Source organism: Berghia stephanieae, chromosome 2 (assembly GCF_034508935.2).
Source record: "Berghia stephanieae isolate SIO BIC M18660-M18661 chromosome 2, UCSD_Bste_1.3, whole genome shotgun sequence".
Classification (NCBI taxonomy): domain Eukaryota; kingdom Metazoa; phylum Mollusca; class Gastropoda; order Nudibranchia; family Aeolidiidae; genus Berghia; species Berghia stephanieae.
Window position 1 is genome coordinate 92325086 of NC_088361.1, and position 21719 is coordinate 92346804.

Here is a 21719-nt window from a genome sequence, read left to right on the forward strand (position 1 = left end):
AAATAGCTAGATATGACATCTGGCCCATGGAACTGAAGTTTATCTCAATTTCTAAAGAGTGAAACGGACAATACCAATTGCTTGCTACCCTTAGGATAGGACATAAGTCTATCGCAAAGTACTTTCTGCTAGATCTAACAGACCCAACTACTCAATCACTGCCGGTAGATAGCAACTCTTCCTATAAAGGCTTTAATTGTAGTGTTGAAAGAAAGAAGGTATTGAAATCAATAAAGAAGAAAAAAGAAAGAGAAAGAAGTTTGTTTTGCCACATTCCTGGAATTAAGGAGTTGCCAAAAAAAAAAAAAACAAGCAATAATTAAGTCATCATAGTTTTGCTTTTGTGGGGTTGTAGTTCGGGAGGTTTTCTTTTCATTTACTTTTTATTTGTTTGTTTGTTCTTAAATGTAATATCATAGTGAATTGAAAACAAATGATATCATGAATTATAATTTTACCAAAAGAAAGCTTAGGTATCAATAATCAAAGGGATATTTGGTCATTACCACTTATGTTCAAGAATAACTTTTTTTTCTTGTATTTTTTTATCTTGCTAAATTTGGCTTTTTATAACACACATACACACGCACAATCACAAACACAAAGCCACACACACACACACGCACACACATTTTCATTTTCAAATGTATGTGATTAAATGCTAAGATATAAATTTTGTTTTGATGATACACTTTAAAAAAAATAAAAATCAGAGAATCATACCAAGACAACGATGACAAGGGAATCCTTCAGACAGTGTCATATATCATGGATAATACTTCTCTACTCACTGGACCAGGAGCCCTCAACATTATCCACACTGTTGTTAGAATAGTTCAAGTTTCACCTGGAATATCACCATCGGTATGTTCAGATCTAACAGACCCAGCTACCCAATCACTGCTAGTTGGACAGCGGGTCGGAAAAAAAATTTCGACTTCGCCCGCCTCATTCGCAGTCCAAAAGTGTGTTAAGCGAGTGCTCTACCAACTGAGCTATTGTGCTGTAATGTTAATTAAGCTAACCATCAAATACTGTTCCAGACTCTAACTCTGGGTTATGTTTAGAATTTTGATTTGTCAAGTAGGTAATGAAAATAATTTGTTTGTAAAAATTAGGTGGTTAATATTTCCAAGGATAGATTTTATAAAATAAATAGTCCAGAAACTGACAAATCCAGAAGTGAGAATTACTCATAAACATGGATGGCAAAAAACAATAACAAAGACCTGACTGGCGTTAACTTCTTCCTATCTATATTTTAATTTTGTAAGGAATTTTTTTTCCACAGTTTACCTCTTACAAAAAAATGGTTAAATTGCTTTGTAACATTTCAAATTAATTTTGAAGAACTTCATCAAATTCCGACTCATAAAGCCTATCAGAACCGATTTTAATTCATAGCCTGGTGGATACACATGCTTCTATGAATAACAGCATAGACATCAAATATGTAGTCATATGTGCGGCTATGTGGTCTTGTGGTATGACACTCGCTTTCGGATCAGAAGGTCCATGGTTTGAGCCTCGTGCTCGGCACATAGTTGAGTCCTTGAAGAAGGCTCTTTACTCACATTCTCTCACCATACTCAGGTGTAAAATGAGTATCTGGCCGTTAACAGCGTTGTCTGTATCCGAAAAATTGTAATATCACCTAACAGGCGTCATGTCCCGTCCTACATGTTAAATGTTGCTGTTGACCAGGGACCCCTTGTAAAGCGCTTTGAGCACATTTAGTGGATATTGCGCTATATAAAGCTCTTTTTTTTTTTTTTTAGTCATTGCTACAAATTGCGATTCTGTTCACATCCTCATCCAGGTCTTTAAGCCACTGATGCTCCAATTCATGCCTTGTATGGACCCTTGCATCTTGTTTCTCATGCTTCATATTCAAGTAAGTTTTAAATGGTTAATCTCATTGTATATCATAAGTAACATTTGAAATAAGATCGCATTTGGCTTTTTTGAACAAAAGTTTGATAGTTCATTTTGCCCATAGAGTTTTTCCCCTTGAGTTATTGTCATATCAAGTGTTCTTGGTATTCGTTGGAATTCTTATGATTGTTTTCTACCTATTGAAATTGAATTGTATGAATTCTGTATTGTTTAGAAATTTGAGACAACTAAAACAAAAAAAAAAATCAATTTCTATGGAATGACAATACTGAATTCGCCACTATTCATTAACAAACATCAAAGTGACAAATTCGTTAGAAGGTAGGGAACAACAGTGGTGTTAAAAGTGATTCATAAACTCTATAAGAATAATGGAATATAGCTACAAAATGTTTTTTAGAATTCTTTTATTCCTGCTTTAGAGGCAGTAGATGTAAGGTTTTATGTTTTTGTTTTTTTAAGTCTTAAAAATTAATTTGTTTTTCTTTAACTTATACATGTTTTCAGAACAAGTTTAGAGGTGAAATTCTATCTTCCACGGAGGAAAGACTTTTGTTATTGAAAATTTTGGATGTTATTAACCATGCTGCAATTCCATCAAAAATACGTTTGTTGACTATCCAGTGGATAACTTCCTATGTTCAACAAGTAAGAAAAAAAATTGCATATACTTAATTTTAGATTTATCAACATTTCTTCTTTATATATCTTTTCTAACTAACGATTTCTCCTTACAATTTTCTGTAATGAAGAGATTAGACCTGCTCAGCTCAGTAGAAAATTAGAAGATTGTTATATTTTATTTGTCTAATAGTTAACCCTTAATCTGCCAATTATATGGTTCTCGTGTAGATTTTCAATGAAATTTACAAATTTTTAAGTACGTGGATAAACATTCACTTGATTTTTTTTTTGGTGAAATCAGCAGCTCCGTACTTGCTTCTAGAATAAATTTTCAATAAGAATTTTTAATGAATAAAGTGAAATACTTCGCTATTATTTATGTTTTGAAATAAAATTAGCATTTTCATGGGACATTGCCGGGGCATTCTTAGAGGTAAGTCATACAGTCACATGTCAACAGTAATCAATCACCAATATTGTGCAAGGGATTTAAATAAGGGTTAATACCCTTGTGTTTATAGACCTTGATTTCAAATAAAGTTTTATTGCATACAAAATGATGGCATTCTCTACTTCAACACCACACTCATTCAACAGAAAGTTTTCAATATAATAGCTGCACATAACTGTTTCATGTGATATCCATTGGCAATCTAAAAAATGCTCAACTAGTTCACCATATCAGGTTTTTGTTACAATATCTGCTTAAATCATTCTTATCAAGGTGACTCCTCATTTGTAGTGCATGGGCATTGAGTAATTACAGATACAATGTCACATGAACTAGTAATGGATTCATTCACTGTCTACATTGCAGCATGTCTTTGGGTCTATAACTGTCTTTTTGCTCAACTGATTCTCTGATTGTGATCCTCCAATTGTGACCCACTTTCTCAAAGCAGTATTATGTAGGGATAAAGTTGACCCCGTATATAGAATATAGAATATAGAATTTAAATTATAAGAAAAACAAACTCTGAGTTATTTTGCAATGTGAAAAATTGTATATATAGTCTCCATCATAATGAATAAACATTAAATAATGCCAAGTTTCATTTTTGGGTCAATAAATTCAACTTCAAGCATCAAGTTCACCCCCACATAATACTGTTCCGAGGTGATGGGTCATAATTGTAGTACGCTATTCATCAAATCCCTTATGATGGTTGGCTTGGTCAAAATATGGTGAGAGCAGAGTGACAAGCAGTTTAGAAATTGCAATGTTTGTGAATAAATGAACTTTGCATCCTTAAGATTTAAAAAAAATCAAGCCAGATTTCAAACATAACAATCCAACTTAAAAATTCGAGGGGAAGATTCTGTCTGAATCTCAAATGCGAAATTCTGTTCTGGAAAAAAAGTATTTTAGCTTATCTGCTAGATTTCCCACACCACCTATTCGACACATTTACAGTGGTATATGCATAAGGTCAACATTCTTAAAGTCAACTTCTGCTTTAAGTCAAAACCACTTGTTGGTCCCAAATTTTCTGTTAGTTATCTTAGTGTGTTCCATTGATAATGGGTAAAGTCAACCTTACTTAAAGTCAACCAATCTTTGTGGTCCACTGGTGTTGGCTTTATCAGGATTCCACTGTATTTAAATCCTTGAGGATATGAGATTGGGTGGAGTGGGGTTTACCGTGATTGTATTTCCTATGAAATTACTTCTGTTCCGCTATGTGGTCATATGGTATAACACTTGCTGTCAGACTGGAAGGGCCAGTGTTTTAGTCCCTCTCTGAACCACACATAGAAGAGTTCTTGAAAAAGCCTCTTTACTCACATTCTCTCACCATACTCAGGTGTAAAATGAGTACTTTGCTGTTAACAGTGTTGTCCCTGTTGGAAAAAAAAATTATAGTATTGCTTAATAGGCATCATGTCTCGTCTTATATGTTAAGTGTTGTTGGCTAAGAATCCTTTGTAAAATGCTTTAATCATGTTTAGTGGATATTACGCTATTTAATTCTTAAGTTTGTTTAACGGGTTGTTTGTTTGTTTTGTTTTGTTTTTTGTTTTTTTTTGTTGTTGTTGTTTTTTTTTTTTGTTTTTTTTTTTTTGGGGGGGGGGGGGTTGGTTTGTTTGTTGGTTTTTTTTTCATAGACAGTAAGGCTTCATAACAATCTTTTTAAAATGTAAGCAATTATTTTCATTAATGAAGAATGTTGTTTCAAAAGTAATTTGTATGTTATCCCTTCAGCATAAACTAGAACTGAATTTAGAGGAACTACACAAGAATACCATGTCCTCGGTATTTGACTCACTGAATATTCATTCATGCAAGCTTCTTCTTCATTGCCTCTGTACACCTAAAACCAATAGCAAAGGTAAATCTTTGTGTTTTATATGATATATTATATTTTTTTAATGCCTCATAATCAATCGTTATGAAAGGAAAATATACTGCTAATGCAAAAAAAAACAATTCTATTTATGAGCTGTGGGCCATTTTCATTTACTACATTTTGTTTTATTTGTTTATTGTTTTGCTGACAAAAGGTTTTTACCCGAAACATCCATTTTTGTACTCTTTAAATCTGAAGCTTTCTATTTTCACCTTTCATTGGTATTTTTACGACCCCAGGCTTCAGGCAGCTCCCACAGCTCTCTACTTTTCCCATTTATCTAGTAGCCCATGAAAAATCAGTTGGAATACACAGGCAAGCATTTGTCAAAAATTACCATATTTTTAGGGTTTTTGACATTTAGATGGATTTGTTTTCAGGAAGATTTTGTGTTTCAAAGTGAAAAGTTACCTTTTCGTAAAACTAGGCTTTTGTTTCATCTGTTGATCTCTACTTTAAATCATTATTTCTACATAACAATACCTCTATAATGATAATGGCATCTAATAAATATTGATTCATAATTAATAATTTATTTCATAAAGACGAATAATATTTGAAATGTATTGCGTCCACAATAAGAGTTTTTGCACAAAACATATATACATGACCGTAGATCAAGTAATGAATGAATTGCAATTCTTTAGCTTTCTCATTGTGTATTGTAATTTCAACTTTTAATAGATGCAACTCAATATTTTAAATACTTGGATCCTTGATAAGATGGCCTTATAATCCACAGTTATTTCTCAAGATTTGCACTACCTCAACCAGCTAGCTGGGACAACAGGAGGGGTCAGAGTAAGCCGTGCCTTATATTACATTCTCTTCTCCCACGTATGCCACCACAGTTGTGAAGAGGTTCACACCTATGCACTCAGGTGATAATATTTGTTTGTATAACAATTTGTAAATCAGTAAATCTCGTGATCACCCATAAAATGGGAGCCTGATGATTTTTGTAGAAATAAAAACAGCTTATCTGACCAGATAATTGTGTTAAAAACACTCATAGATGTTCTCATTCTCAAATTTAAAAAGTTAAATTATTGGGAAGCAGAAAATGGTATAAGATAAATATTTGAGACTTGTCAGTTTCAAGCACTCTTTATTTTGTCCGTGACAGGCCATACTCATATATTATATATATCTTAACATTCATCTTGAGTTGTTGTTTTTTTTTTTTAAAGTAAAATCAAAAAAGAAAATTATAATAAAGCTGCATTTAAGATTCTTCGAAATGATAATTTAGAACAAACCTTTTCCCTCTCCCTGGTGAATCAGTCTACATGAACAAACAAAAAAGACTTGTAACAATCTTGTCGATATTCTATTTATTATTTGGGCTAAAAGAGAGAAAAAAATAGTTGAGTCTCCTGTATACCTTCAAATTTTAATCTTTTTTCTTTCTTCTTTTACTATTGTATAATCAAAACTCTTTTTTTCTTCCATTTAAGTTTAATGCTTTATCTTTTTTTTTTTTTTTTTGCCCAACAGTGTCACCAAAAACTTGTTCCAGAAGTTTCCTCATCTCATTCCCTTGATCGTGGATTTCTTACAAAGTCTACAAACTTCTCAATCAAACAAGTAAATTCCTTTTACTCTAAAATCATTTTAGCTTCATCACTATTTGTTCATTATAATCTTCTCATCTGCTTAGCATTATGGTTAATGCACACTTCCTAACCTAGCCATGATATTGGATCATGGAACATGCCAATATGTTCATTCAGCCCTAATATAGACAGGAATCTAACATGTAAGATCGTCTTCATTTCTGATACTCTGCAATGGGTTTCTAAAAAAACACATTATTGCACACTGTTTTAAATACATTATAGGATTAAAGAATGTTTTTTGGGTTAATGAACACTCGTCTTGATTTAAGATTTTTACTCGATGTGACAAGCTTTTGAAAATCTTGGTTTAAAATGAGTGTTTATAATCGACAAAAAACATGATATAATCTTAATATTACACCCCTTCTCATCCAAAATCATTCATATAACAAGAAATTTGTTAAAATTAAGAATAATGAAGGAAAAACAAACTGAATGGAAAATATCAGCTAGAATATTTCTCCTGTCATCTGTTTTCAACTTGACCTCATGAGCATGGGTCATGGTGTGGGGTTTTAATGGTTGTCTCTCTTTCATTATGTAATTACGTTATCTCTTCAACCGTTGATCATAAATGCACGATTGATGACTTGTGATCATGCATTTATGGATTTTAATGCATGCTTACGTCACGAATGAAATGATATACAAAAAACGATTGGGATGTCATGATTTAAATCTATTACCCTCCATCTCAAATCGTGGTTATATCGGGTTGATATACCTGCTAGCGGGTGGTTGGATGGGAGCATCACCCTTGAATCATATACCTATGATGTTTGCATGGGTGTACGATCCGATAGTGATGTCGTTTCTTCTTCTCTTTACTAGCCTATCCTGCTTCTTTGGTTTGTGATTGTATTTTTGACAGGGGATATTTTTTTTTCTGTAAATCTTCTGCCTGTTTGTTCTTGGTTATTTATAATTTAGCTTATGATATCTTTAGGTTATGATTTTGATTTACATTTGTACTATTTTTGTTAGATTGCTTGTTTTTTTGTTTCAGCGGTCTCTCATATAACCTCAATTGTGTTGGAAGAGACCTAAAGCAACAAACAAACAAAACAAACAAAATATACCTGCTAAAAATAGAATTCTTAATAAATAATGTAAGACTTGGTTGGGTTAAGTTTATGTGTATTTTGGCGAGAATGACGTATGTTATCTAATTTTTAGAGAGCTACAAATGCTCATATCCTGCCATTTTAACTGTAAATTCGTTTTTTTGGCAGCTTGTTCAACAAGACATAATACCAAATTGACATGTTTGTTCACTTAAGTACTATCTCCTCTACATTTAATTTTATGCAACATAATAATTAACACATCACTTAAAATCCAGAGAGACTGCAGGAAAGCAGTCTGTCTGGATTATAAGTGATGAATTAATGTCCTTATTGTTTTTGTTATTGGCTAACGAGGGGTTTTTGAGCCCGAAATATTCAGTGTTTCTTATTTTGTTCTTTTTTGAAGCTGTTATATTAATTTTTATTCAATAGTTTTTGGGTGTGTATTTTACTTACTGAATTATTTTCTTTTTCTTTTTTTTTTAAAATTATTTTGTATAGCCAATCTAATTTGAACCCTCAGAGTGATATTTTTAGAGTTACAGGGCTGTACAAGATTTCAAAATTATTATCATTAATCTTTATTTTCCTTTTTTTTTTCTCTTAAAACCAAACTTCTTTCCAGCAAATTCCATCTTGAAGTTCTTACTTTGTTGCACAATACTGTATTGTCAGTGCCTCTCAATACGCTTCTCAGCAACTACCAGAATTTTTTGCAGGTATGGATATTATCGGCACAGGATCCCAGCATGCATCTTCAGGTAAGCCGTTTTCAAAAACATCAAATATCAAATGGAATCAAATTTTTATAAAATTAATATATGATTTCTCCTCGATCCTTGAGCTATCCCCCCCCCCCCCTCTTTTGTTTTGGCTTGCAAATACATCTATTCTTCTCTGTTTACTCTTTGATCATTCGATTATCCCATCAACTACGTGTTGCTGGAGCTCTAATGGTCTAAATGTTTCACAAGGCAATAAAATCCTCAAAAACAAGTAATAATGTATTATTGTAATATTTTTTTTTCATGTTTACCATCATTTTGTTTTCTTCGGCCTCTGGCCCACAGTATGACTTGGCTCTTTCTTTGATAAGATATATACATCTTTTTTTTTTGCTACCCTGTCTAACCATGAGTTTTATTGGGTGGCTGTATCTAATATATGAATTGAAGAAAAATGTCGTCACAAACAATTATAGTTACTGTGATTTTATGATAGCTCTGAAGGACTACTGCCATGGATCTGATGGCTCTGAATGACTTTAGCATTCTAATTTATTATTTTATGCCCACAACTTTGGCCTTAAAATATCGGAGAATAAGACCTCAATCAAATAGTCCCATTTTTTGTTGTTTTTTATTTGTTTGTTTGTTTGATTGGTTTTTTTTTTTCAGACAAAATATTGTTAGAGTTGATAATTTCTTCAATATCGGTTGAAAGAAGAAAGACCATGAAATAAATTTGAGTTGAGAATGACATAATGGATAATATAGATATTGTCGCTGAATTTCCTCTGATTTAATCGGTATCAATTTGAAGCCTGAATTCTTCTCTTTGCAGTGTTGATAGTTATATGTCTCAATGATTAGTTATCCAAACTACTACGCAATTTCTATCAAAATTATTATATTCTATTTGTGAACATATCATTTTGAAGTCACCTTTAATGATCAGACGCAGGTTCATATTTATGTCAATAAAAAACAGTTGCAACATGACACATAACACATGCCCAGTTAAAATTGTTGGAGTCCAACCATGGCAGTAGAAAAACTATGCCATTCTAGAGCTAAAAATAAAGTGAAAGGGTAGCTGTCGCTTGTATGAATACATTCGGATTTCAATTATGTGTTTTTTAAACAAAACTGATCGTTTTTTTATGTGGTTCACTTGCAAGAATCTCATGAGCTTTAAATCTCTCTAATACCTTATCTCTTCTAATTTTTTAATGATTTCCAGAGAGATAAGTCGAGGGAATCGTTCCTAATGTTTGCCTATATAACGATCAGATTCAAGCTCATATCCTCTCAAACTTTTGTTTTCTTAGTGAATAATAAAACAGCATTTAGATTCTAAAGCCACAATTAACCTGAGATCATGAGAAAGTGTGAAATTCTCAAGTCTGGTTTTGATTTCTTACAGTGCAATTTATCGTTGTTATATTAACTTGAAGTTATATTAGCTTTCAAAGAGAAGGGATTTTCTTCGGACACATTGCACATGAATTGATTTCTCCTGTTCTTCTCAGAAACAACTGAGGCGTATGTTGGAGCTCGCTAAAGAAGCCAATACAAGGGCATTAGATGACTGGATATTGGGCTGTCTTCTTTTGTCTATATGTCGAACTATGATGCTGCATCATCAGACAGATATATTTTACTGTCGTAAGTTTTAAAAATATTATATGAGATTGCTTTATTCTTCAAGTGGAGACATTGAGGAGACTCATGACTCAAACTCCTTTACTTCCATGCTTTTCAAAAAATTAATGCAATGAATTGAATCTAAGTTCTGGTCTCATGAAGGTTTATAGCTGTCTTACAATTGAACTATTCTGAAAATGACTATATTAAACTAGATATTGAGCCAATATATATATATATATATATATATATATATATATATATATATATATATATATATATTATATATATATATATATATAAACAAAACAAACGAAAAGAAAAAATCTGGGGAGGGGGAGTGAGAAGAGAGAGAGAGTGGGAGTGTGTGTATGTGTATTGTCATATAAAGAATCTCCAATTTGTTCACAAACAGCAAGAATAAAAGTCACAGGTGGCTGTCATACTCCAGGAGATAGCAGACTTGGCAATTGGTTTCAAAACTGTCAACTATCGGGCTACTTTGTAGGCTCAAAGATGCCCTGTGTAAAAAGACAAACATATAAATAAATGGACAAATTTTCAGAGAATGTTGTTTTAATGGATATGATTCAAATTAAGCTTTCATTTTATGTTCATAGTATTGCTCCTGCTTCAAAGGACTACTATTATTATAATCATTTCAAGATGTTTTTATTTTTCTTTGTTTGTTTTTGTGTACAGAAATGGGAGACTTGTTGTTTTATATGATGCATGATTTTAGTGACCCAGAAATACAAGACCACGCCCGTTTTTACTACGCTCTACTCACCTTGACCAGTGATTCTAAGGTTTGTCTGAAGTTTACTCATTTTCTATATATATGATGATGAAATGCCTTTTGCTATCATTATGATATAATTAATCTCTCATGAAATGTAATATTCTCGTACATTTTAATGAAAGCATTTCGTTTTGGGTTTTTAAAAAATATAAAATGAGATCTTTAAAAAAATGCAAGTAATGAAAAAGTAAGAAGGAAATGTATTCCTCCAATCGAATAAGTAGAAACTTTGATTAGCAAAGAAATGATAATAATCATCAAGCATTGATTTCACTTTACCTCATTCATTTCAACTATTTTTTCAACCAGGCTAAAGATATACTCAATGCAGATCTAGTTGACAATCTCAAATTCGGTGAGAATCTGGCTGACTTTTTCCCAGGTTAGTAAAAATGTAAAAAGATAGCTTCTGGTTTTCATTTTGGTTCGCATTTTCTTACATAGTCATAGATTATATATAACGCCATTTCATTTTCTCATCTGCAGGTTCTATGGTTCAAGTTTTACCTTCAGATATTCGTACCACAGACGATTCTCCTATTGTTTGTACAAGGTATGTCAAAATATATGGATGGAGGTTTCTTTATCCTTTTTGAGCTTTATGTAGCACAATATCCATTAAATGTGCTCAAAGTGCTTTACAAGATGTCCCTGGTCAACAGCAACATTTAACATGTAGGACATGACACGATGCCTGTTAGGCGATATAAAAATTAACTACGACTCAAACTGGAGTTGAAACAAGTCACGACGTGTGTACTGCAGCAAATAAGGTATCAAAACGTTATGATGATGCTGATTATCATAGATGTAGATCATAAGTGGTATTGCCTTTATTTCTCATGCATTTATCTGTTGTATTTATACCAACGTTATTCCAGAATTTTGTTAAATATTTCTACATTCTTGTTTGCAGGAAAAATGTATCAGTTGTGTTCCAAGAATTGGAAATGGAGAGTCAAGCCACAAGTGCCAAAGGTTTTTATTTATGTTTAAATGTATATTTGTGGGCTTTTATATATATGTGTGTGTGTGTGTGTTTAAAAGAGAGAGTGTGTTTATCTGTGTGTGTGTGTGTGTGTGTGAGAGAGAGAGAGAGAGAGAGAGAGAGAGAGAGAGAGAGAGAGAGAGAGAGAGAGAGAGAGAGAGAGAGAGAGAGCTCAAATGTAAGGGACCATTTTCAACTTTGCAAAATTAGAAACATACCGAAATGATTTGAAAGGTATCCACTTTAAAAATAATAAGATATATCTGTCAGAACAAGTTATGGATACTTACGAGTAGAAACACTTTTTAAAAGGCGAATACTGTCTGTGCCTATCAGTGAGCTATCATGAAAGAATTAAAAATAAGCATTAGAAGGGTTTTGTTTTGTTGGGGATTATTTTTCTATTTAAAAAAATGTTAACATTGGGAGAGGATTTATGTTTCAGTATTTGCAGTGATTGTAAGATAAATAGTGTTATTTTCTTTGAACTGAAAAGGCATTCATAATTATTTTGTGGCATTTTATGTTAACGCTCTTATTGATATATTGTTCTCAACGTTGATACTATTTCTGAGAGTGAATAATTATGAGTTTTTTTACATTGTCGAACTAGATTCCTATTGGTTTAGTTTATATTATTCATTAAGGTATTTACCACTTTGAAACTAGTGGCGTAAGAAAGAAACACCACGAAGCGCATAAAACCGGCATTTATAGCAGTTTCTGTAATTTGGATTTACTTTTTACTGTATTTTAGAATGCTATTTGATTATAAAATAAATTGGCAGACATGTTCTCCAATTGACATAATGGGACCCTGTAAATGTTAATTATAAAAAAAATTGTGGGGGGGGGGATAAAATTTTAGATAATATCTACAATATTTTTCTCCTTTTTTCAGATTATATTGATCAGTATAGATGTGGAAAAATTATATGTCGGCCTGCAATCAACTGTGAACTAACTGCTTCATTTGTAAGTTTTTGTTTTCATATTATTTTTTTATTCTTTCGTTTTGCCTGGCTGAGGTGATCATGAATACCTAGCTAATTCATCGATGAACAATAAGCCAAAGCAAGAAATTCTCTTATGGTGGCTGGCAGACATTCCACTCATGAAGACTGAATCAAACAATTTTGCTCACTCCTTTCTAACCGACCTTTCTAATGGCACAACACTCTCCAACAAATTCCAAGCCTGGGAGATTTAGTAAAAGTTCTAGGCTTGACAGAAAAAAAAGCTTTTTAAAAAATATGATTAGACTATTATTGTATGATTATTATTATTATTATTATTATTGTTATTATTATTATTATTATTATTATTATTATTATTATTATTATTATTATTATTTTGCAGGGTCTTTTTTTATCCTTATATGTTAATTTTTAGTATTTTGTGAGTTACATAACCCCAAAATTAACTTTTTCATAATTTTAAAAGCATACATGGACGAGATATTGCCAAGAAATTCATGTAAGCTGATTTTGATTTCATTTCCAGAAAGACAAGACAGATATGGACAACTTGATTGCTGTATCTTTTGTTGTCCGTCATCAGGAAAAGAATGCTCTGATTGAAGGTGTGTTGAATTTTTTTTAAAACATGAATACTGTCTAGAAACACAATCTTAAGTTTATCTCTGAGTGACTTCTCTTCGGTTCGATCAGTCAATGATTACTGAGGTTAGAATTTCATTTTTTTTTCTTTTCTTATTGCATGCGATCAATGCTTGAAATGGAAGTTTGTCTTTATAGGGTCTGCTTAAATAATAAATATATGGATGTGTAAAAATAAGCAACTTCACCTCAGAGGAGGAAGAACTGCCGTATGGAGTGCCACAGGGCTGGGTCCTTGGACCCAAAAACTTCAACTTCTGTAGAAGCATCAACTCCTCTCTAATAGTGTAGAGACTCTATATTATTATTCAATATTGATATTGAATCTTCTCGCTCCCCTCACCAGAAACACAAAACTTGAATGAAATATCGGACATCAAAACTTGTTCATTTTCGAATTGGATTTATGTAATTTCTGCCTTCGAGAGGATTCCGGCTTGTGTGTGTACTTGAGATATCTAGTTGAGATTAGTTAGATACTTATCAGATTGGAGTGAACAACAAGATACAGTGATACAGTACAGCTAAGACTTAGATAGATCTATTCATTTAACAAGTAAGAAGATGAGCTTAAACAGCAGTAGTAGGAAAGGTAGATCTGGCAGTGCCAGTACTAGTAGTGGCAGTAGTAGGAAAGAAAGCCCTGCACCGATGAGTACAAATAAGGCAAAAGCAAAAGCTGAGACTGAGACTTGCGGAAAATGTGAATATGTATGCAAAGAGATTGAGAAATGCTTACAGTGCGAGCTCTGTGACCAGTGGTTTCATACTTTGTGCGAAAAGATAGATGATGACACCTATCAACTGTTGAAGAAAGACTCAGAAAAAGAATGTCCGCTGCTGCATTACTACTGCTCTAAGTCCTGCAACAAAGTGGCCTCAAAGTTCTTGGGCAATTTCATGCAGCTTGAAAAGGAAGTAGATAAACTCAGGAAAAAAGTAGAAGACGTAGATAAAAGTGTGAATATCATTCAAAAAGGTGAATTCACAGAGGAGATGATAGAAATAGTGAAATCAACAGCAAAGGATGAGATAGAGGCCTACCCTATGTCTGAGGCGAGTGAGATTAAGGAGAGACTCAAGAGAAGTACAGAAGAAAAGTCAGATAGAGTAAGACAAGATATAAATGAAATGAGGAAAATCAATGAAACTGAGGAGAAGAAGCAGGCAATGGTGAAAAAGAACCTGGAACTAGAAGAGGAGAGAAATGAAAGGGCTAAGAGAGTGAAGAATGTAATTATGTATGGCATACCAGAAGCTAAAGATGGCGACAACAAGGAAGATATAAGAAAAGCCCAAATGGTACTCAAAGAGTTGCAGGTTCATGGAAACAAAGACAGCCTCAACCCTATAGAGCAAGTGATCAGATTGGGCAGAAGAGAAGATAGACCAAGACCCATGAAAATAAGTCTGATGTCAACGGATCAGCGTAACACTGCTCTTAGGAACAGCAAACAGTTGAAAGACCATAAACGGGAATGCTTACAGAAGGTGTATATTGGAGCTGACCAAACAATTATGCAAAGAGAGCAGGCCAAGGAGTTAAGAGAGGAGCTGAAGAGAAGACGAGAAGCAGGGGAAGATGTAGTCATATATAAGAAAAGGGTCATTTTCAGGGAAAAGTTTAGTGAACAAATAAGAAAGAGAGACAGCGATGTTGGAGGAAATGACTGGGACTGGGATGAGGAATGACTATATTGGAAATGTGTCAGTCCAATTGCCCAAAATGTTTCTGAGCAAGGACTCGAAGACAACAAGAAAATTCAAAAAAGAGAAGTACCAGTAAATGATAAGGAGGGGCAGCACTTGAATATGAAAAATACCCTGAAGTTCATGTACACGAACGCAGACAGTGTGATGAATAAGAGAGAGGAGCTAAAGGCTATGGCAGAAGAAGAAGATCCAGATGTGATAGCAATAACAGAAGCTAAGCCAAAGAATGCAACAACACACCCAACAATAGCAGAGTTAGGTATTGAGGGATACACTATAATAGCTAGCAGAGATTTTGAAACTTCCGGCAGAGGAGTATACTTATTGGTGAGAGAGAACCTGAAGGTTAACCCCATAGAGGAACTCACAGATCACGACTTTAGGGAGAGCGCTTGGTGCTCGATTGGAGTAACTGGACAAAGTCAGATACTAGTAGGAGTGATTTATCGGAGCCCAAATAGCACAGGAGAAAATAATGAGAGAATGTTGGAGATGATAAGGAGAGCATCACAAAAAAAGCATTCAGAGATAATTATTATGGGAGACTTCAACATGCCGGAACTGGAGTGGAAAGGGATGGACGAACCAAAAGAGGGAAGCCTGGAGGAAAGTTTCATAGAAACCATTGAAGATTGCTACCTACAACAGATAATAAAAGAACCCACGAGACAGAGAAAAAACCAGAAGCCCAACGTATTGGACTTGATATTGATGGAGGAAGAAAATGGCATAATCGACCTAAGACTGAGCCACCCACTGGGAAAAAGCGACCATGCGACCATATTCCTAAAACTGAGGGCGACATCAGAGACTGTAGATGAAAAACTGACACTCAGATATAGGAAGGCTGATCTAGAGAGTATGAAAGAGGAACTGGGGCATATCAAATGGGAGGAAATACTAATCGAGGACACCGTAGGAAACAACTGGAGTAGATTTACCAGAGTACTTAACCAATGCTTCGAGAAAAACATCCCGAAAAGCAGAGGGAACCGGGTTGGGAGAAGAAATCAACCTTGGATGACGCATGAAGTGAGAGAGGCATTACGGAAGAAGAAGGCAGTAAATAGAAGATACTCTAGAAGCAAAAAGGAAGAGGATTGGGACAAATACAAAAGAGTGAGAAACGCAACTACTAAAATAGTCCGACAAGCGCATCAAAAGTATGAGAACAAGATAGCAGAGGAAACGAAAGAAAATCCTAAAGTATTCTGGAGTTATGTAAACAGTAAAATGAAGACAAGACAGGGAACCTGTGACATAAAAAAAGAAGATGGCACTTGGGCATCTGAAGATGAAGACAAGGCAGAGGTGCTAAATCTCTTCTTTGCAAGTGTCTTTACAGTGGAGAACCAGAAAAACTTGCCAGATATTGCTAAAACAAGTAATATAGATACTACACAATGGCCGATTACTGAAGAGAGAGTAATGAAGAGACTACAAAACCTAAAGGAGAGTAAATCACCTGGACCTGACAAACTTCATCCTTACATCCTAAAAAACTTAGCAGAGCAGCTAGTAGAACCCCTAACCAAGATATTTAACCAGTCGATGAAAGAAGGAAGACTACCAAGGGAATGGAAAGAAGCTAACGTCACAGCCATATTCAAGAAGGGAGACAGAAAAAATCCAGAAAACTACAGACCAGTGAGCCTGACATCTGTCGTCTGCAAGCTCATGGAACAGCTGATTAGAGAAGAAATGGTTGATCATATGACCAAGAACAAACTATTCAGCAAAGATCAACATGGTTTCATGGCGGGAAGGTCTACAGTAACAAACCTACTTGAAACAATGGATGACTGGACGAGAGACCTGGAATTAGGCAACAATTTAGATGTCATATACCTCGACTTCAGAAAGGCATTTGACAAAGTTCCACACTGGCGCCTAATCAGGAAATTGGAACAGTATCAAATTAATGATCAGACAGTCAAATGGGTCCGAGATTTCCTCAAAGATAGAAGACAAAAAGTGATAGTGAATGGAACAGCATCAACAGAGAGACTGGTAACAAGTGGAGTTCCACAAGGAAGTGTACTGGGACCAGTTCTCTTCCTGATTTATATCAATGACTTGCCAGACAATCTATCATCTAAATGTAAAATCTTTGCCGATGATACTAAGCTCTATGGAGTAGCTAATACAGAAGAAGAAAGAAACACCTTACAACAAGATTTGAAAAAGCTTGAAGAATGGTCCGAAATATGGCAGATGGAGTTCAATGTAGATAAATGTGCAGTTCTTCACCTAGGAAAAAACAACAGAGAAGCAAACTATATAATGAAAGAAAAACCCCTGCAGAAATCCAATGGGGAAAAAGACCTAGGAGTATTTATTGATAGGAAGCTAAACTTCAAGAAGCAAATTAAAGATGTTCAATCTAAGGCTAGTAAAACACTCGGAATAGTGAAAAGAAATTTCAAGAATCTGAAAACAAAACACATGACTACCATCTACAAGACTATGGTTAGATCAAAGCTGGAATATGCTAACTGCATATGGTATCCGAAGTTTGAGGGAGACAAAGACTGTTTGGAAAGAGTGCAAAGGAGAGCAACAAAACTTATCACACACCTGAAAGACAAAACATACTGTGAGAGATTGAAAGAATTAAATCTCCCGACTTTAGATTACAGGAGAAGAAGGGGAGATATGATCCAAACATATAAAATAGTAAAGGGAATAGACAGGGTAGAGGCAGGATTCCTTAAACCAAACAAGAACATTCAGACACGAGGAAACAGCAAGAAACTGAAAAAAGAACGTTTTAAAACAAATGAAAGAAGGAACTTTTTTTCATCTAGAATTGTAAATAACTGGAATAAACTACAAGAAACCACAGTATCAGCAAAAAATTTGAATAAATTCAAAGCAGAGTTGGAGATAAGCAACACCCTAGGAAACAAGTTCAATTATAAAAATTGGTCCAATCATTAATAGATGAGGAGGAGCGAAGGAGACTACACCAAGTCTAAAAGCTCTATACAGAGGTATCCAGGTATCCAGGTATTCTCTTCAGCCCATACATGGAGCCATTATCCAATATTATTGCTTCCCATAATTTTCTGTACCATTTCTATGCAGATGACTCTCAGATTTATAAATCTTTGTCCTTTTATGATATTCATGACACAATGTGGCGTTTTCACAAATGTATGATTGACATTAAGACATGGATGATTGAAAACAAACTCCAACTTAACAAATCAAACACTGAAAGTATTTTTATTGCTAAAAACACCCAAAGTTTCTAACAGAAAATGTCACCAAAAAGTTAATGGTTTCTTTGGTTTTATAAAAACTTGATTATTGTAACACCCTTTTATCAGGTCTCCCACTGAATTTGACTGGTAAATTACAATGGGCACACAATTCAGTAGCCCGCATAATATATCAAAAAGAAAATTCGACCATATCACCCCACTTTTGGAAAATTTGCACTGGCTTCCTGTCCGCTATAGAATAGATTACTAAATTGCTCTATTAGTTATCAAATGCCTTAACAATTTAGTGCCTCTTCATCTTTCTGAACTAATAAACCTTAAGCCTCAAACCAGAAACCTTCAATCATCACGTGACACCACTTTATTATCTGTACCAAAAAGTAAGTTAAAATCTTTTAGTGATCACTCTTTTCAATATCATGTTCCTAAACTCTGGAATACCCTACCACAATCCATTAGAGAAATTGAGAGTATCTCAAACTTCAACTCTTCTTTAAAAACCCACTTTTTCACAATTCATGACAACTGTAATGTTTGTATACTATTATTTAAGCAATATGTATTTTGTTTCAATGTTTCTTTTTAACTACCTATGTTCGTAACATAATTCATTATCTCTAAAGCGCTTTGAGATGTTTGGTTCATGAAAAGCGCTCAACAAGTGTTCTTTTATTATTATTATTATTATTATTATTATTATTATTATTATTATTATTATTATTATTATTATTATTATTATTATTAGTATTATTATTAGTATTATTATTAGTATTGTTATTATAATGATTAATCTAAATTTATTTTGAATGACATTTTGACAAGAATTTTTTTCTTTTTAAATTGATTATCTAACATGCAATTATTTTTTTTTTATCTTTCCCCAGAAATTCACATTCCATTCATGAATAAAAAGGGTAAATTTTCTTTAGATTTTGTCTTTTAAACTATCATGTAGTTGTCCTTTCGAACCTAAGATCCAAGGGGTCATACTTTATTTGGTCTCTGATGATGTCATTTTTTAATTTACCATCAGAAATAGTATTTTACATAAATTAGAATTTTATAAATGGCCTGAATTTTGCAGATTTATAATCTACTAATGTTTTCTAATGTCCGTTGAATCTATTATATATTCATACCATATTCTGTTGTGAGAAATAGAGAATATCAAATGCTCATCAGCCACTTGATATGAGCTCTGAGCACTAATTTCCATCATAATCAGTTAACTAATTGTCATATTATTGCTTTGAAAAACTAGAAATGCCACCTTTCAAATAACCTTAACTGCATTGAATATAAATTAAATTAAATCTTCGAATTTCCTCTCATGTTTACTTAATTGTCTTTATTTCTTTATTCATTTTTACCAGAATCAACAGCCGTGTCTGTCCAGTTCCTGCCAGATGTACCAATTCCATGCACATTAAGTTTGAAGTGAGTTCCCAGAAACTTAAGGAAAATGAAAATAAGTACACTTATTTAGAAAATATCCACTGATTTGTTAGGGCCAATGTGTTTCACAATTTTTCATTTATTCTCCATGTAAAATGTGAGCATTTATATAGCGCAATGTTCACTAAACGTGCTCAAAGCATTTTACAAGGCTCCTTAATAATAATAATAATAATAATAATAATAATAATAATAGTATTAATACACATTTATACAGCGCTCATTCTCGTGTAAATACACAAGCTCTGGGCACTTTACAATATAAATTATCAATTTTGAGTGAAAAACAAAACAAAATCGAAAACAAAAAAACTCCAACACTTAACATATAAGACGAGACATCATGCCTGTTATGCGCTATTACAACACTGTTAATGGCCAGGTAATCATTTTACACCTAAGTGTGCTGACTGACAGAATGTGAGTAAGGATCCTTTACAAGGACTCATATCGGAACTTGAACCCTGGACCTTCCAGTCCAAATGCGAATGTCACACCACTAGACCAATTTCAACTAAATTTATATTTCACTGGTTACAAGTCATTCGACTAGTCCCATTTGTGGGCTATTTTCCCTCTGTCTATAGCCAGGCATTCAGTCATACCTTATTTGGATGGTATGATGTGCAGCCATGTGGTCTAGTGATATGACACTCGCTTTCGGATTGGAAGGTCCTGGGTTCGAGTCCTGCTTTGAGCAGCGCATAGTTGAGTTCATGGAAAAGGCTCTTTACTCACAGGCTCTCATCATACTCAGGTGCAAAATGAGTTCCTGGTCGTTGATAGCAGTGTCTCTGTTGGAAAATAAATTGTAATATCGCCTAACAGGCCTCATTTCTTGTCCTACATGTTACATGTTGCTGTTGGTCTGGGACCCTTTGTAAAGTGCTTTGACTTTGAGCATGTTTAGTGGATATTGCACTATCCGCTATATAAAAGCTCTTGTATAATGTGTGTGAAGTGCCATATCCAAGGATATAATGTCAGGGCCAGAATTTTGCAGCTGTTGTCGATATCATCAGCCTTGCTTTGACTTAGTTACAAGTCAACACAACTTACTTTATGCTACAAACAAGATTTGATAATGAGTTGTAAGGCTTCAAAACCTTACATTATGTCATTCTACATCAGTCCTCAATTCATCTTTCGTTGTTAATTGCTCTCCATGATGGAAAAAGGTGAGAATTTATGTGATGCAGTATACACTAGGTGTGCTCAAAGTGCTTTACAAGGGGTCCCAAGCTGACAGCATACCGATTATGTAGGACGATACAAAGCGCTACCATATGATTAATATTATCATGTTTGTAAAAACTCAATGTTCCTCGAAAGTTATGATTTCAAATTTTAATAACATTTTCTTGAGATATGAATAAATTCAAATATAATACAGGAGCATTTGTTTTATTCAATTCAATGCATTATTATAATTGGTGAGTGATTGTTCTCTTTCCTCTCTAAATTATATCCATCCAGGTCTTTGTTTAGTCATGAGAGAGCTACACTGCAGTGCGATCTTGACCCTGTTTTATTGACCCTTTCCGACTTTCTGGTCCCATTTCCCTGGGATACTCTCTATATTGATAAAGATGAACGACAGCCTCTGTTTGAGTCCCTGTGGAGTTACTACACCAATGCCTTGGATGGAATCAGGTAAGAATTGATTTTTGTCAGAAATTCTATATTTTCCTGTTATTTAGAGCTATGGGGCTCGCGAATCCAGAATCTATCTTGGTTTTGTAGCATTTAATGGTTGGTATTACTTGCTTGCTGCTTAAAAATGTGAACAACGAGTATCGATAGCTCAGTTGGTAGAGCACTCGCTTCCCACGCAAAGGCACTGAGGTCAATCCTGGGTGCTGTCAAGATTTTTTTCTGTCCATCTGCTGGTCTATTAGATCTGGTTGAAAGTAATTTGTGATGGACTAGCATCCTATCCAAAAGGGTAGCAGGCAATTGCCATCGGGATAAACTCCAGTTCTGTTAATCAAATTT

General features: G+C 33.9%; 1 protein-coding gene across 1 annotated transcript in view; it reads left to right on the top strand.

Annotated features, from left to right (window-relative positions):
• The window catches only part of LOC144965858 (AP-5 complex subunit beta-1-like), a 29310-nt gene that overhangs the window by 3241 nt on the left and 4350 nt on the right, over positions 1 to 21719 (top strand). Inside the window, exons 6-22 of the mRNA XM_078901652.1 lie at positions 714 to 864; positions 1820 to 1894; positions 2404 to 2544; positions 4724 to 4850; positions 5611 to 5749; positions 6366 to 6455; positions 8180 to 8315; positions 9806 to 9941; positions 10623 to 10729; positions 11032 to 11104; positions 11209 to 11275; positions 11639 to 11700; positions 12612 to 12685; positions 13214 to 13292; positions 19154 to 19183; positions 19643 to 19706; positions 21201 to 21377. Coding sequence (XP_078757778.1) covers positions 714 to 864; positions 1820 to 1894; positions 2404 to 2544; positions 4724 to 4850; positions 5611 to 5749; positions 6366 to 6455; positions 8180 to 8315; positions 9806 to 9941; positions 10623 to 10729; positions 11032 to 11104; positions 11209 to 11275; positions 11639 to 11700; positions 12612 to 12685; positions 13214 to 13292; positions 19154 to 19183; positions 19643 to 19706; positions 21201 to 21377 — 1728 coding nt within the window. The remainder of the gene's footprint in view (positions 1 to 713; positions 865 to 1819; positions 1895 to 2403; positions 2545 to 4723; positions 4851 to 5610; positions 5750 to 6365; positions 6456 to 8179; positions 8316 to 9805; positions 9942 to 10622; positions 10730 to 11031; positions 11105 to 11208; positions 11276 to 11638; positions 11701 to 12611; positions 12686 to 13213; positions 13293 to 19153; positions 19184 to 19642; positions 19707 to 21200; positions 21378 to 21719) is intronic.